A 16,579-nucleotide genomic window follows, 5' to 3' on the forward strand; every position below is an offset into this window, starting at 1 on the left:
TGACTTCTCTTTTTTTGTCTCCTGTGAAAACCATCTGAAACTAAGCAGAAACTAACCTTGATTTATTTCTTTAATAAACAAAATGAAGATACTGCATATTAATAAAAATGAAAAGTATTCCCTAGTTGGTTTTTTTTAAAGTTTCCAAAAACAGTCCCGTATCTCTGTCAAAGTTAATGTAACCAAGAATTTCCCTGGGAATTTCTGTCAGTCTGGGGAAACTGGAACTGGCTAATGTAAATAACTACAGCCCATCCTCCAACGACTGTTCAAATCACCTTGTGAGAAGGGAATGGGTTTTATTTAAAAGAAAGGGTCATAATGTTTCTTTTGCGGACTACAACTAGTATGGGATAAGAAAACTTTACAGAACATTCTGTGGAAAACAGAGACCGAAATGAATCTAGTGACAAATCATGACTTGAATTTCACGGGTTTCTATGCAGAATTTTTTTTTTTTGGTGTGCAATGCAAAATTACCTAACGACACTACAAGAGTAGGTCATTCTTTTATGATTTTATGACTTACTTCCTTGAGAGTGCTACATAGGCAAATAGTTTTACAGGCTGACATTTCTGTTCCTTTTAATAAGCCTAAGAATATAAAATATGTATTTAAATAGTACCTGGCCTGTATGTCTTGGCTGAGATAGGACCGGGAATTAACTTCCCAACTCCCTATAAAAGTCCCCAAACATGCAGAAAACACCCACCTTGGATAACAAAACTCCCTAGCACTTTCCTGCATATGGCAACTTAATTTTACTGGCAGTAGAATCTTCATAGCATGAAAATTAGTTAATATTAGATGTTAAATACTAGTTAACATAATATTAAATGACCTCTTGTTTTATAAATGGAATGTTTCATCTAAATGATTCCAGACGAACTTTGTAATATAAGAGTTATTGTGGAAGGACACAATAAACCGCAGAAAGGTTGAGAGCACATGATTGCAAATGCTTATGCAGACTTTAAAGGATATTACCACGTATGCAGTCACATAGGGCAGTATAGAGTATTGTGTTTTCTGCCGCACTGCAGAGATCAGAAAAGCTCCTGGAAGGATAAATCCTGAAAGCTCCCATGCAAAGGATCTTCAGTGCTTTTAGTGCAGTTCCTTGTCTCCAGGCAGCATCAACTTTATTTGAACTGCTCCTGAAAGATGTTTGTCTAACCTGTTCTTAAAATTTCCAGTAACGGGCATAATACAATCCTCCTGGCTAATGACAGTGTTGTCCTCACCTCACAGGTACACTATTATTTTGCAATATAATCTCCTTGCTCCTTCTGTTATTTTCCAGTGGCCACGCAGAACAACGTGTGTCTCCCTCTTTGCAACCGTCTATTTTGCCCATTTTACCTTTTCTAGACCGAGTTATGTCAGCCTTTCCTCACAGGTCACCCTCTGTCGCTCTCTTCTTGACTCTTTCCAATCGTTTTACATTTATCATGAACTGCTCTTATCCCCGGACACACTTCAGTTGAAGTCCCATCAGTCATGCACAGAACTGGTGAGCGACTCCACGTGTCTTAGGCACGGCACCCCTGTATATAAACTCCAGTACGATACCTTTTTTTCCACAGCAGTAGGGCATTTCTGACTCATTCCTCGTTTGCAATTCACTATAGCCTTCAGCTTTTCAGAGCTACGGCCTAGTCATTTAGCTGCCGCCCTGCCACTTGCTGTCTCATCATATAAAGGGAGATCCAGATATTTGTGAAAGTGGCTGTACAATTATTGATATTCTAAAAAAAAAAAAAAAAAAAAAAGCCATGACTCATCTCTAAAGAAAGCTTGTCCTTCAGATAGCGAAATTTCTGGCTGAAGCACAGTCTGGGCTTATAATCAGAAAAGAAATGGGAGCAGATATTTGGTTAAAGACATGAGAGTGTGATTCAGCTAATCAACTGAATGGCGTATGCTGCGGTTTCCCTCTCAAGGCTGTATGAAGATAACGAGATGTGAAGGAAAGCATCTGACCTGAAGCTTTTTTATGTTTTGTCTAGTAATGTACGTCTCATAGTAATGTGTCTGCACAATGAGAAAATAGAGATATATCTAGCATAGATAAACTCCACTTCCATTTAAATGAGACTTGACAAATTTGGAAGGAATTTTGAAACAGAGTGACATCTTTGATACTGGTTTACTTTCACGTTGTTACCTAGAATACTTTAACTCGTGGATATTTTAATGGTAGAGGTCTACGAGCGAACCTGAAGTTCACCAGAGCACTGCTGTGTACTTTTGTGACAAGAATACAACAGGGTCCTCTGCGGCTTAGCTTCAACACTTTGTATGTAAATCAACATTCAAAAGAAATTAACACTCATTAGTGGACCTCTGTAGGAAATAACTATAACAGCACTAGCTTAGTGTTCTCACGTTTTGCGCTACATTTCCTTTGTGGCCTTATAACCACTGCCCCCCACTTGTGCCTCACCAGCCTCCTTGTAAAATGGGAGTAAGAGATAAAATACCTCGTAAGAATTAGATATTTTTACAACTTTTCATTGGTGAATTCACTGATCTCTCTGTTGAAAATCAGCCAGGATAATCCTCTACTGAGATCCTGTCTCCCTGGAGCCAAAAGGTCTCGATCCTCTTCCTTTGACAGTGGCACCTCACAATATAACCTCAAAATAAGAAAAAAAAGTGGTTGCATCACAGCTGCACGTACGATCATGAATGTGATGAGCAAGGCTCAAACTGGGAACGAGCTCACTGTGTAGCGGAACAGAAGAAGGGATGTTTGCTCCTTACCAGCTAGTGAAAACGCTTTGTATTTTATTCAGGTGGCTTTTTTTTTTTTTTTTTTTAAATCGCAGCTCCGTGTCCTCGCGAGTTCAGCGCTGGTAATAAGCCGCACGATCACAACTACCTCTCTTAACGAGCCGTGCAAGCCGCACCGCAGGAACCCAGGCAGCTACCGCAGGCACGGCCCTGCCAAGGCTTCGTTACGCCGCCAACACACAAATGCTTCAGGCTGAAAATTACCCCTCTGCCTCACCTCCCGCAGCCGCCATACTTCATCCACCCCCCTACGGCAAATGCCCCTCGTTAAGAAGCCCACCGTTCATTTCAGGATGGGCGTTCCACACTAAATGTCACTTTTCCTCTCACGTTACTGAACCGCCAGCAGCACCTGCTTTGCGGTCTGGGGCCGTTACTGCAGCGCCGCGGCCGGCAGCAGCTACGAAGGCAGAGCTGTGGTGCGGGGCTCCCGCCGCCGCCCGCGGGACGAGCCCCTGACGGCCATGAGGGGACGCGGCGGAGCTCGCTGAGCTCCCACCGCCGCCGCGCGCCTCCGCAGGCCGCTCCCCGGCGGGGCGGGGCGGGGCGGGGCCACCCGCGGTGACGGGCGCACGCGCGGCCGGCCGCGGGGCGGGGTCTCGCGGCACTGCCTGCTGGCGCGCGGCTTCCTCGTGCGGCGGTGACGGGTGCGTGGGGGGCGTGCGGTTGCTACGGCGACGGCCGAGCGGCGGTGTCCGACCTGCGGCCGCCCGGTAGCCGCGGTGCCGGGCCGGGGTGCCCCGCTCCCCGCCCGCTGCCCCGCACCCCTCCCCAGGCGGGGCTGCCGGCGCCGGGGCGGGTTGGGCGCAGCGTGGGTGGCCGCCCGGGCGTGAGGCGCCGCGCTGCCGGGCCTGGGCCTCCCTCGGCGGGCCTACTTCGGCGGCCGCAGCGCCGCGCCGGGGTCCCGGCGGGCGGGCGGGCGGAGTTGTGGGTTTCGATCGTCCTGCCGGGGCCAGGCCCGGGCCTGTGCAAAGGCGGTCCCTGCGGCCGGGCGTGAGCAGGCCCTACCCCGTCTCTGCTGTCGCCGGCCCGCGATGGCGCTCAGGGCTGCAGCCGGCGGGCACGAGGACCCCTCCTCGGTGGTTCAGCCCGGCGGTGAGGGTTCCCTGTCCCGTTTCCAGGGAGCCTCGGGCTCTGTCCGATTTCCCTCGTGAAAGGGATTCATTGTTTAAGGCAGAGAAACCTGCCAAGCCACGGCTCTTTCTTCAAAATTTACTCCCGTAATTATTCAAAACAGTTTATATATAGGCATCTGTGTGCTGTGGTTTCTGCCGTTCTACTAATTTGTCTGTTTTATTCTTGAAACCTTTTCAGCAGTTTATGTACTCGCCTTTCATCTTAAGTTTACTTTATGAACTCCTGGCTAAGGGCCATCCCTACCTGGTCTTCAGGGGATACTGCAATGCCCAAGAGAAAAAGATGAACAGATAACACCAGCAAATCACTGCTTATGTTTGTCTGGCATAATAGTTACGGAATTAGTCTTGGATTGTACTGTAGGATTTTACTGCTAATTTGCTATTGGGAAGGGGATATTGCTGAAGCGTGCAAAAAGGGGTGAACTTCAACTCCTGAACGTGAAATGTTTTGTTTCCCCTTTCTAGGAGGAAACAATATTGGGAAATGGCAGAAGCAGTTTTTCACCCCCCAAGAAGGAAAAGAAGAGTTTTTGAGTCATACGAGTCTCCCTTTCCTGTGGATGTAGGTGGGAAGGATTTCAGAATATGCCAGGCTGAAATCATTAACAACAATGTTATTGTGAGGAACCCTGAAGATATCGAACAGCTTTATAACAAGGTGCTGTACCCTGTTTGCACAGTATTTTTAGTGTTTTAAATGTAGGTAAAGAATAATACTTCTTAAAGTCTGCCTGCCTTTGTGCTTTCCTTCCCTTTTAGCCTCCAGTACTTCTCCGCATCTCCCTCCTCTCCTGAAATCAGTACAAAACATATATTCTGTATCAAACGTGAAAAGTATTTCATTCTTATCCCAGCCGATAAATTTTGGAATGAAGTGACGTTGTGAGCTAAAAAACAGCTGCAAAGGCTTCATGTTTGTTACGTTTATTTCTCCTTTCAACATTTTATGCAGCCTTGCAAAAGCATTTTCATGTTTTTAAAGCTCAGGAGGTTGGGAGATTAATGTTTTGTAAATGTTTGTAGAATTCTTTTAACTTTACAGTGATTTCTTCCTAAGTAAGCTACATTAAGCCTCTTATGTCCGAGTACCTCTTCACCACCATTCTTATGCAGTAGCTTTATCCATTTCTTTGTTTTCTATTGTGCTTTGTCACAGCATTAATACACAGGTGTTTTCTTATGCATCTGCTTGGAGATGTTGACTGACAAATATTTAGAATTGAGGAAAAAGACCCAACACCCTTCACTGGTTAAATCTTTGAGTGCAGGTGTTTAATATTGAACTAGTTATCAGAAGCTAAGCAACAAGCTTTAGGCAAAGCTTAAATGTTGCAGAATTTCAGTCATTTTTTTTCAGCTGGTCTTGGCAGTAAAGATTTTATATTTGGAAAGAAGTTTGTTTGGTTTTTTTTTGATGATATAATAAGGATTTTTCCTTTTCTTTGAAGGGCTATTTTGGAAAAGGTATCCTTTCAAGAAGTCGACCAGTGTACAGTATTTCAGATCCTTCACTGGTTACTAAGTGGCAAGGTAAATTGTGCCTGTTTGTACTTCCATCAGTATTCTAATAGTCCTTTTCACTTCACTCATTGAAGATACATGTTTGTAAATTACACAGAGGAAAAAAAAAATCTCTACTGGGTCAGATCAAGGGTCTCACTCCTCCCATACCTTGTCTCTGGTGATGGCCAGTACCATCTGCCTGGGATAAATACAAGAACAGGAAACATATGCAGAAAGCTCCTTAGTGCGTTCCCCTAGCCTTCACCGATTTGTTGCTTAGGAGGTCTGTAAGTAAAGTTATCATCCTTGGGCTTTTCTTCATATAACTGTCTTGGTTATAAGCTGTAGATTTTAGTGTCCATGAAATCATAAGGCAAGGATATGTGAAATTTTTAATCTGCTTATTGCCAATTACATCTGGTCTGCTCTTGGCTGTTTATAGAAAGACTGTCATTCTTTAGTCATCTTTTCCGTGACAGTTAAGTCTCATATTCCTCCGTAATTGTCTTTTTATGGGCTGGCGAAAAATAGCGTATTTAATTGTTCTTCTTGTGCAGGCTGTTACCTCTGTACTATTTCTAGTTCTGCTTTGTCCTTCGTGAATACAAGTGGGACCAAAGTGGCACAGAATATTGAAAATGGGGGTGGTTACTCAGCTGCAGATTACCTCAGTGATCAAAAACACGTGAATGCATTTTTATATTGATGAAACAATGTATGGTTTTTCTTTATGCAGGTGCTAATGTAAACATGCCTATAATTACGTCGAAAAAGTAAGTTAGTTTACATTAATTTGTTCTTGGTTTTTTTTATGAAACAGATTCTTCTATTTTATATTTTATTTTACTGGTTTTCAGATTTTTGGCTGTATAAATGCTGATGATTTGCTTCTATTTCTTCTCTTTGTATTTACCTTATAAATCACATTGGGAAAACTATAAACAGGTGATACTCAGCATGGTTTTTCATGTAAGCTTGCAGGTATTAATTGCTGAATAGAAGCCAAGATTGAGTGCATGCATAGTAGTATGGGTAATTAATTCATAATAATATCAAGCATAATAAACTTGTTTCTCTGCTGAGGAGGAGAAAGAGAAGTTTCTGGGGCGGGCAATTTAAAATAACTCTTCCATTTCCTTATCGAATTATTATCACGTGGGCTGAAGCAGCTCTTGAGCTTGTATAATACATAAATGTTTTACTTTTTTTTTTTTCATAGTCTTTATTAACATTTGTTTGTACATTTAGAAAAATAGAGTATGGACCACATAATTATTTTGTTCCACTTAAATAGTATACAAGCTAACTGTAAGAGTGTGCAAGTTAGTTGCTCTGTTTGCTTGAATCTTACGGTAACTCTAAAAATGTTACTTTATTTAAATTTAAAAGTTATGTTTCTTTAGTGCTCAACTTTAGGTAAGGCAAACAGTAGCAATATTACTACTGCTGCTACTACAGTTGTTACTACTTGCAGAAACACTTGTCATTATTAGTCTCCTTTGTGACTGCTTTATGTGCCGGGAAGTACAGCTGAGCATCAATGAAAGTGTCGTTACATTGGTGCAGGAAGGTGCATCACGATCTGTAAGTGCAAATTACATGGTAATCAAGTCATAGGACAAAGAGGAGTCCATTTTTTGTGACAAAAACTACAGCACTGAATTACATAGTTTTATTATGAGACTTCAGAGGGACTCGTATTTGTGTTGACAGATGAAATCTGTGTTTAATTGTCTTTGTAGTTCTTCATTACCTGGTCTGTAATTGCTGTGTTAGGATTTTGTTTTGGGAAGTAGAGGATATTGTAGTCCGGGTTTGAATAAGGGTGGCTGCACTCAGCTACCTGTAACTTTCAGAGAAGGAATATTAATGTCTGCAATTGCATATTAATGTTATCTTCCAAGGAGAAATAATTGAAGGGGCACTAAAAACTCTTATCATAATTGAAAAACATTAGAAATTTTTACAGCTTTCAGCTAATATCTCACTGATAGGGTTGTTGTTCTTTCTCAAGGATGTGTGGGTTTTGGTTAAAACTGAAGGTTGTTTCTGCTGAAGATTTTTAAGCTGGTGTTTTTGCTATCCCATTGCTGTTTCAAAGCTAGTTAAAACAGAGTTTTGAAGATACTGTTCTCAGTAGGTGGCTGTGTAATAGATGAAGCGTGTGAGAGCTCTATATGCAAAGTCTTGTTGCATATTTTAGTCATGCAAGCTCTGCTACCAAGATGTTTTTGCAGTGAATTCAGGCTTAAGGCTTCGGTGAGAGAAGGAAATTTTTGCCTGCTTCTTGAAACTGTATAGCAGTATTCCTCAATGCATGGTTCTTGTGCAACATTTGGTAATGGTGTTTGTTGCCTCAGAAATTTGAAAGGCAAAACAAAGCCAAAGAAGGTAGCAGAATCTTGATGTTCAGTAATGTTGTCTGCAGCTTCCTGAAGACTGGAGTCCTGTTACATGCTGCATGTTGTATTTTGCATAGCAGTGAATTGGAGTGTGTGTTCAGATTTGTTTTGTGACCTGTGTTGAATCTTCTTTTTTCAAGATGCTTATTTTTAAGGTCTTAAATAATGGATGTAATTACATTAGAACTTCTCATTTGTTTTACTTGTTTACTAGGTACCAGTGTCATGTTCAGTGGGCGAAAAGTATTTTGCAAGAGCAAGGATTTGATGACTGCTCAGTTACCAAAATTCTTGAAAATTACACTAAGCCTCTTGAGCTGCCATTCTTGGAAGAGGATGGAGCTGAACAAACTCCAAGTAGTTGTAACAGAATGGGCCCAAATACAGAACTTTCCAGACAATCTTCTGCAGATACTGGAAATGTAGCAGCCCCAAGTCCTGAGAATCAGAATGAAGGCTACAAGAAAGCTTGTTTGGAAGGAGATCCAGCGTTTGATTCTGCGGCTGTATGTGGCTCTGAAGAACACGAACTAGGTCTCTTGAAAGACGTAGCTGAAGTGTCTTGCCAGAAGCATGGTCGTCTTGTGCACTGTGGCTGCAAGGAGAAGGAGGGCAATGAGCAAAGATCTTGTGAGATGATCAAGTCGAAAGAATGTACTCCAGAATACGTATTGGTGCAAGAGGAAGAAGATGGTAGCTTATGTCCTGAAGATGATTCTGCTCACGTGCAAGAAAATGTAAGGATAAAGAGTATCCTAATACTTTAGAAAAATATCATCAGTCCTATTTTCAGGATTCAGTATTTTTTCCAGTTTAAACTTATAGTAATATAGTAATTTTTTCTTGTAGCTTGTCAAGAACGAAAAACTAGTATGCAGAAGAAATCCATTTAGGATTTTTGAATATTTACAACTCAGCTTGGAAGAGGTAAGTTTCAAGTGCAATACAAGTTGTTTTACTTTTCACAAGCTCGAGGCATGGGCCCATGTGAACCTCATGAGGTACAACAAGGCTAAGTTCAAGGTCCTGCACCTGGGTCGGGGCAACCCCTGGTATCAGTACAGGGTGAAGGGGGTGAAGGGATGGAGAGCAGCCCTGCTGAGAAGGACTTGGGAGGTACTGGGGGATGAAAAGCTGGACAGGAGCCAGCAGTGTGCACTCGTAGCCCAGAAGGCCAACCATGTCCTGGGCTCGCATCGTGGCCAGCAGGGCGAGGGAGGGGATTCTGCCCCTCTGGGGAGACCCCCCTGCAGTGCTGTGTCCAGCTCTGGAGCCCTCAGCACAGGAGAGACACGGACCTGTTGGAGCGGGGCCAGAGGAGGCCCCAGCAATGTTCTGAGGGCTGGAACAGCTCTGCTGGGAGGACAGGCTGGGAGAGCTGGGGGGTTCAGCCTGGAGAAGAGAAGGCTCCAGGGAGACCTTATTGCAGCCTGCCAGGGCTGAAAGGGGGCTTATAGGAGAGATGAGGAAAGACTTTTTAGCAGGACCTGTAGCGATAGGACAAGCGGCAATGGTTTTAAATTCAAAGAGGGTGGATTTGGACTAGACATAAGGAAGAAATTTTTCATAATGAGGGTGGTGAAGCGCTGGCCCAGGTTGCCCAGAGAGGTGGTCGATGCCCCATCCCTGGAAGCATCCCAGGTCAGGCTGGACGGGGCTCTGAGCAACCTGGTCTAGTTGAAGATGTCAACCAGTGCAGGGGGGTTGGACTAGATCGCCTTGAAAAGTCCATTCCAACCCAAACTATTCCATGATTCTGTGATTAATCTGAAAAGTAAACATTAATTTATGTTACAACATAATTTAATACCTGTTTCTGAAGTACAGGGTTCTCCTGTGTCTTGTAAGTAGTTGGATTGTCTTAGTCATTAAACTTACTCTTAATAACCTGTGATAATTACGTGACAGGGTAAAAAAAAAAGAAGTAGGATTGAATCCCATTTGCTTTAGATGAATAATCCCACTCAGAGAGACCAGTGGTAGGACTTAAGTATAGAAATACCAAGAATATAACATTTGTATAAATCCTGCTTCGATTGTGATGCTTCTAAATATGTTCACGTTAGTTTTAACACGGTGCCTTCAGGAGTCTACAGCACATGCATAGATTTTTTTTTTTTTTTAGTGCTGCATCTGTTGAAATGTAAAGGTCATGAAGTTTCAAAGGAAACTTTCAGGCAGCTTGTTTGTCTTCATGACATTAGAATTTGTGTATAAAATTAATTTGAGACTTTGTTCTTGCATGGAATATAAACTACAGGAAGAGCCAGCTCTCAGTTAAACTTACTCTGTTTGTTTATTTCAGGCTTTTTTCTTGGTGTATGCTCTGGGATGTTTAAGTATTTATTATGGTGAGGTAAGAGATTGGATTAATTTTGGATTGCTGGGAATGCCATTAATTTGGATACATTACGTCTGGAAATTTTTAGCTGCTATGGCAGTAATTTTTGCTGCTAATTCTGAAGGAGGAAACACCAAACAGAGTAATTAGGAAGTATTTCCTATAAGTAATGATATTTCTGTTTATGAAATAATGGTCTGAAAGCTTTATGTTTACCAAGGCAAATACAGCTAAGCACAGAGAAAGGTTTTTGTTGTAACTTGGGCAGGAAGCATGGGGAAAGCAAGTATGGCAGCAATAACATGGTGAATTCTCTTTCCTGAAACAGGAAAATTCCTTGGAGTTTTAAGCATTAATCTAGAAGTACATCAAGCTACTGTTAATGTAATGACAAAATAATTGAAACCTATGCTTCTAGTTTAAGATTTATCAGATTTTCCTTTAAACAAGGGCATTATGGGACTGATTATGAAATGCTAAGAAAACCCACTAAATGGAGCAACAGGTTTCTGTTTTATATTTAGGGATTCTGTAGTTTGTTGCCTGAAGTCCATGGTCTTTGCAGGAGACTGTGATATTTGATATTTGGCTGTTTACGCTCTACTACACACAGGATTCTGTATCTGATGGAATATTAATACAGTCATGTTTATGCCTTTGGTTGTGATTTTTAGGAGCCTCTAACTATTTTGAAGCTATGGGAAGTTTTCAGTGAAGTGAAGCCCAACTTTAAAACTACTTACATGGCGTATCACTACTTCCGCAGTAAGGGTTGGGTCCCCAAAGTTGGCCTGAAGTATGGAACTGATCTCTGTGAGTAGCTTCCTTAAAAAAATGGAATCATTTATAACTGAGTTCTTTTCAGGCACTGCGGGACTCCAGTGCCAAAGATGAATTTCATAATGAGGAGCTGCATGACTGGAGCAGGCTTTGCTACTTGCAGTTGGCAAAAGACATTTTTGGCTAGAGTATGGGTTAGCAATAAAGTTAGGGTGAGTGGACTATAACATCATATATCCAATAGCTAAGGGGATAGCTTGAAAGGCCTGTTGTTTTGCTTCATGAGGTTAATAATTAATACAGGATTGCACTGAAATTCCCTTCCCAAGTTTCTCTATCCCCTTTGAAACCCATCTTCTGCAGTATTAACGTGACAGTCTCTGGAATAGCAGGTTTGCATCTAGATCCTAATTCACACCAAAGTCCATTCATCCCATTTAATGGAAGCTGGACTTCTGCTGAGCTTACTGCTAAGGCTGTTCCGCTGAATGGGGTGGTTTTTTTGTGGGGGAGGAGGGAGAAGGGACTTGGTTTTGTTAGTGGTAGCGTTTTTAATCTTTACAGAAAAAAATGGGTAATGTCCGTAATCCCTTGCTAAATAATTCAAGAACTGCATTTAGCTCTTGTCAACATAAACAGTACAGTAATGCCCGTCGTTACAGGAAACGTGCATGAAGGGAGATATTTTTACCATATGCATGCAAACCAGCAAGTGCTGAAGCAGTTTTATAAGCTGCTGAATTCATGTAGCAGCTTTGCGTATATGACTCTGGTGAGGTTGTGCCGAGCTAGTCCTTTAGATCAGCATGTAGGTTTGGCTGAATTCAGTATCACTGTTCTTAGTATTCTGGGCTGTAGATGGGGCCTTGATTCTGATCACCTGATGTATATGTGAAACTGGTATTAGTTTGTTCACCGTTCATTTGTGTTCTGGCCCGAATGTGGTGTTGAGCATATCGCTGCCTTTGGATTTGTGCCAGACAAAGGAAGTGGATTAGTTTAAGGCTAGTAGGAGTTGTGCCTCACTCCTGAGCTCCTCTAGCTTCTTGTTCTTTGGCAGTACCTTCTTAGAATTGGTATTACTACAATTGCTTATAGTAGGTAATTTGCAAAGCGTGGCTTGTCCTTTTCCTGACAGGGTCTATGCTAGCCAGCTGTATAAGAAAACCTGTGCTAGTTAAAGTCCCCTCTTACAAACTCACGACAAAAGGAAGAGAGGAAATGTAACCATTTAGCTCAGTTACAGCAGTCCAGCTGCAATGAGTCTTGTGTACCCTTGAGTAGCAAAGGAACTTTTAGTGGGACTGGAAGGCAGTACATCACAACTTGTGCCCTTTGCCTGTCCTAAAACTTGTGAAACATGCTGGCTTGGAACAAAAACTCGATGGCTTATTGTGATCTTCTCCTTGTACTCCAGTGGCTCAACTTCTGTTGCGAATACAGCATTAAAAGCATGAGTCTGCTGCAGAAAAATTCCATCTTAAGCTTTTTCCCATAGCAATTGCTAACTGTCCTTTGGCTCTTCTACTTTATCTTTTACCTGCCACACCCTTGCCCTGAGTCACTCTGCTGCTCCCGTGACTTTTCTGTCTCTTCCCTCTCTCTCCACTTGCTGAGACAACTTAATCCTGAGCAGAATTCGGAAGTGTTGAAGTTCTGTCTTGTGTAATTAAACTTTACAAAACATTTGAAAATATTTATGCACCCTGGTATTAAACTCTGTGATTATCTAATTAAGGTGTTTCTCGTTTCAGTGCTGTATCGAAAAGGCCCCCCCTTCTATCATGCAAGGTTTGAAGCTCATGTTTCTGTCTAATTTCTTATTTTCATATTAGTAAATGTCTGTCACACAAATTTAGTATCTTTACTGGTTAAGCATACGTTCTTCACTCAACACACTTTGCCAGATGCATTCATACTGGGAATGCAAAAGTCCGTTTAGCAGAGGTACTAAGTAACACAATTTCACTGAATTCATATAACAGTAGTGAGACATTAAAAATTAAAAGTTGCAATGAGCATATTTAGCACTGATATGATGAATGCACTCAGGAAAGTAATTTGATTTAGTAATACTGACTTTTAAAAAAACATGGGTAACAGGTAATTTGGGAGAAAAATATTTTAAGGGAAGATAATTGTCTTTATTCATTAGCTAGTCAGGTTGGACTCCTAGATAATGAATTAATTATAAATGTCAGATTGGGATTCATAACAGAATGCTAGACATCAGCAGAAGGGTGGGGAGGGTACGTGCCAGTAAGCATATTCCAAATTTCATCTTTTCTCCTCTTTTCCTAGTAGAAAGAGACTTAAGTTTTACAACTTCTTTACTGCATGTTGGCATACTGTTTAACACTGATTTTTAAGCTCTAATTCTTAAGTTTCACGATCTTCCTAAAGTGGTAGTTTTCTTTCTGTGAATTGTCCTATCTATCTGCCTTGTTTTCCAGTTACTCTGTCATTGCTGAATTAGTTGATGATAATTTTGAAGGTTCTCTTCGCAGACCACTCAGCTGGAAATCCTTGGCTGGGTTGAACAGGACAACTGTTAATGCTTCGAAGGTAAGAGTGAGGTGCTAGTTTTAAAATAGCTCTAAAATGATAAATGTACAGTTTAGTTCCAAAGAACAGGGAGTCAGAGTGAGGCTGGAAAGTGAATCCTTCTCTTCCTAGTCTGCTGAAGAGCATGTTGAGCTGCCAGTAGGCAAACAAGAGTTTCCTTTGTCAATATCCAGAGGATTTCTGGAAGAAGCTTATTAAAGTTCTGTCACCTGTAGAAACACTGGAAGTTGTGTGAGGAACAGAAGACCGACCTGAGGGACACATCTTTCCTGCTTGCTGCTTCTGTTTTTAAAGCCCTCTACATCTACCAGCATTTTCTTTTAAACAGAAATTTCCCAAAATATTTTCTCTGTGATAGAGCCTTATACATAGCAGGTGCTATGTTATAACTCTAGTTATCTTATAGCAGGACTATGCTTTGGTAAGAAAATGAGATATGTGTATTATACAGCTCTCCCCTAACTTGGTGTGCAGAAGACATCTTGTAGGAAACTTGGTATCTGCATTCCTAATTAATCTAAAACTTGTATAGAAAGAATCAGTTGAAGTTCACGTTTTCTGTTTATCAACAGGAACTTATGCTATGCTATTTGATTAGACCATCTGATATGACTGAAAAAGAGATGTCGACACCAGAATGCATGAAACGAATTAAGGTTCAGGTGAGGAATTACTTCTCTCCTTTGCCTGTGTAGCTTTACTTTGGGGCAGCTGGACAGCTGACTCTAAGAGGCCCCCTTGAACTGTCCCTTGCTCTTTAGCATGCTTTGGTTTTTTGCACACATAGCTGCAATAAAATAAACTAGATTCCTTTGTGCCTTAAGGCATGAGAAGTGCGTTACAGGCTGTTTAAAGACCTAACATCTTCTAAATTTTAATGTTGCTGCCATTGTGAATGTAAGCATTTGCATGGGCAAACAGGGGTACCTATGACGACTGTAAGGTTAATGTATATTTAAAAATGAAGGGAGAAAAATGTGTTAAGATACCAGCTCGCTTCAGGAACGAATGTAGTCTTCTAGAATTTCTCAGTGGTCCCATAATACACATCAATTTGCTGAAGGCTTAATCCCCAGCCCTCACTGATTACCTGTAGCTGCCTGCCTCTTCCATAATAGTTGCTGTTTTTTATTTCAGGAACTGATTGTAACTCGTTGGGTTTCTTCCCGTGAGCGTAGTGAGCAAGATGAACTTTGACCGTATAGGAAAAACTTACTTTTTTTAAAGCCACGTCTTGTTGTTTTTCACTTGATCTTCTCATGATGAACCAGTGCCTCAGAACAGTTTCTATCAACATACTCAGTTGGTATGTATAAATGCTATCTAAAATGAGGTATATCCTGTTTACTGGAGAGAATGTTGTGTTGAAAAACATAACTATAATAATGCATATGAAGGGGAAAAAATAAAGCTGTGTCCCAGCTCAAAATACTTGTTTGTTTCCTTTAAACTTAAACGTCGGTCATTGAGTGGTGGCTAGACTGCAGTGATTAGTAATGGCATCTTTAGTATTATGACAGATCCAGGCATTAGTCCTAAATAGGCATTATGGCCTGCAGAACCATTGAGTCACTAAAACTAGTTAAACTACCTAGTTAAAACTAGTTAAAAGCCAGCAGTAATTATAGTGAATCAAATAGCCTTTTGGGATACCTGTGGTACCATTCTTCTTCAACTAAAACCTGACTTCGTAGCCTTAATAAAGTTGTACAAACTTAGATTTGGGGAGAGATGTGGTTGTTGCAATATTGAGCATTGTAACACGTTGCTGTTAGGTGCCTAGACTCTGGAATTCAGTGGTCCTAACTAAAAGTGCTTATTTTCATAAGCGCTGCTCAGAATTGAGGAACTCTTCCCAGGATGTGCAGAGATTTAAATTAGTTCTGGGGTCTAAGCACCTCACAGCAATGTTAGGTGTTAGGCAGTAGGGAATGCCGGGGCAGCTTTCCCCATTTTGGTGAGATGCCTTATGCTGCAAATCCCAAGTGAAGTAAGATTCCTCCTTGAAAGTAAGGGCCTAATCTTGCCCCATGACCACAAGATGCCCTGAGCACAAGTTGATGCCTTTTACTTTTGTTGAAAATGGGTTAGTGTGTAGAAAATAATGAAGATTTGCTGAGCCAGGGAGAGGCAGTCACTCTTTCTAGCTTGGCAAGTGTAAGTCTCAGTTTCATCGCAGCTTTTGTCTTTTTTATCCAGCAACTGCAACAGTCTATGTATTTTTTTTCATAGCGGACTCGTAGCTCTTTGTCCTGGCCTATCTTGCGTTGTAAAACAGACTGGGAGACACTGCTGCGTTTTGTATAGAGTGAGGCATAGGGCAGTGCTGAGCAGTTCTGCCTTGTTACGCTACATGCCTGCTATCTTCTAACCTTTTTGTAAGATTTAATCATCTAGATTGCAGGTTCCTAAATACGATGTTTGCTATTGCGAAGCCACGCTTGAGAAACAAACCAACCAACCCAGCAGGTATTCGGCTGTCTTTCAAGTAGAGCCAGGAGGTTTAAGTACCAACGACGCTGCATTTTAAGTATTGCTGCTTTAGATTCAGGCATTTGAATTCCATCTTAGTCTTTGAACAACAGGCTTCCTTGCTTCACCATGCTGTTAAGGTTGGGGGTTTTTTCCCTCCCCCTGTGTTGTGAGAGAACACCTTTGCTGCAGCAGTAAGGATACATACAGCTATAGCTGGTGACAACAACACTGGTTTGGATTTTCCTTGTGCTGTTTTCATTCACTATAAACAGGGGGTTGCCTCCTGGTCGCAGGAAATTTTCTGGGGCCGGTAAAAATTCTGTCAATTCGAACTGTTCCCACGAAACACGAAACCCCAATGTTGTTTACTTAGGCAGTTCAGATTGTAAAGCCTGTCATAAATTCCCGTCATGAATGCAGGAAAGTACATAAAACTCAAAAGTGGAAGATCTTCTAGTCTTTGCTTTAATTTAATGCAACTTCTACTAAAAGCTGTAAAATGAAAATGTTAATTGCATAATAGCTTTTGCAAGCCAAACAGCTATGTATGTGTTGGCCGTACGTGGCCAGATGTTTT

General features: G+C 41.6%; 1 protein-coding gene across 1 annotated transcript; it reads left to right on the forward strand.

Moving 5' to 3' along the window:
* Positions 1-4,417: 4,417 nt before the first annotated feature.
* Positions 4,418-14,724, forward strand: TSEN2 (tRNA splicing endonuclease subunit 2; the record flags this gene model as incomplete). Its single annotated transcript, XM_082004420.1, has 11 exons — positions 4,418-4,594; positions 5,385-5,466; positions 6,176-6,212; positions 8,056-8,578; positions 8,691-8,768; positions 10,147-10,197; positions 10,857-10,995; positions 12,717-12,753; positions 13,416-13,527; positions 14,100-14,189; positions 14,665-14,724. The coding sequence occupies exons 1-11, from the start codon at positions 4,421-4,423 to the stop codon at positions 14,722-14,724; spliced, it is 1,383 nt and encodes a 460-aa protein (XP_081860546.1). The 5' UTR covers positions 4,418-4,420.
* Positions 14,725-16,579: the final 1,855 nt, after the last annotated feature.

The sequence above is a fragment of the Phaethon aethereus genome (genome assembly GCF_964289735.1).
Source record: "Phaethon aethereus genome assembly, chromosome: 11".
In the NCBI taxonomy this organism is placed as follows: domain Eukaryota; kingdom Metazoa; phylum Chordata; class Aves; order Phaethontiformes; family Phaethontidae; genus Phaethon; species Phaethon aethereus.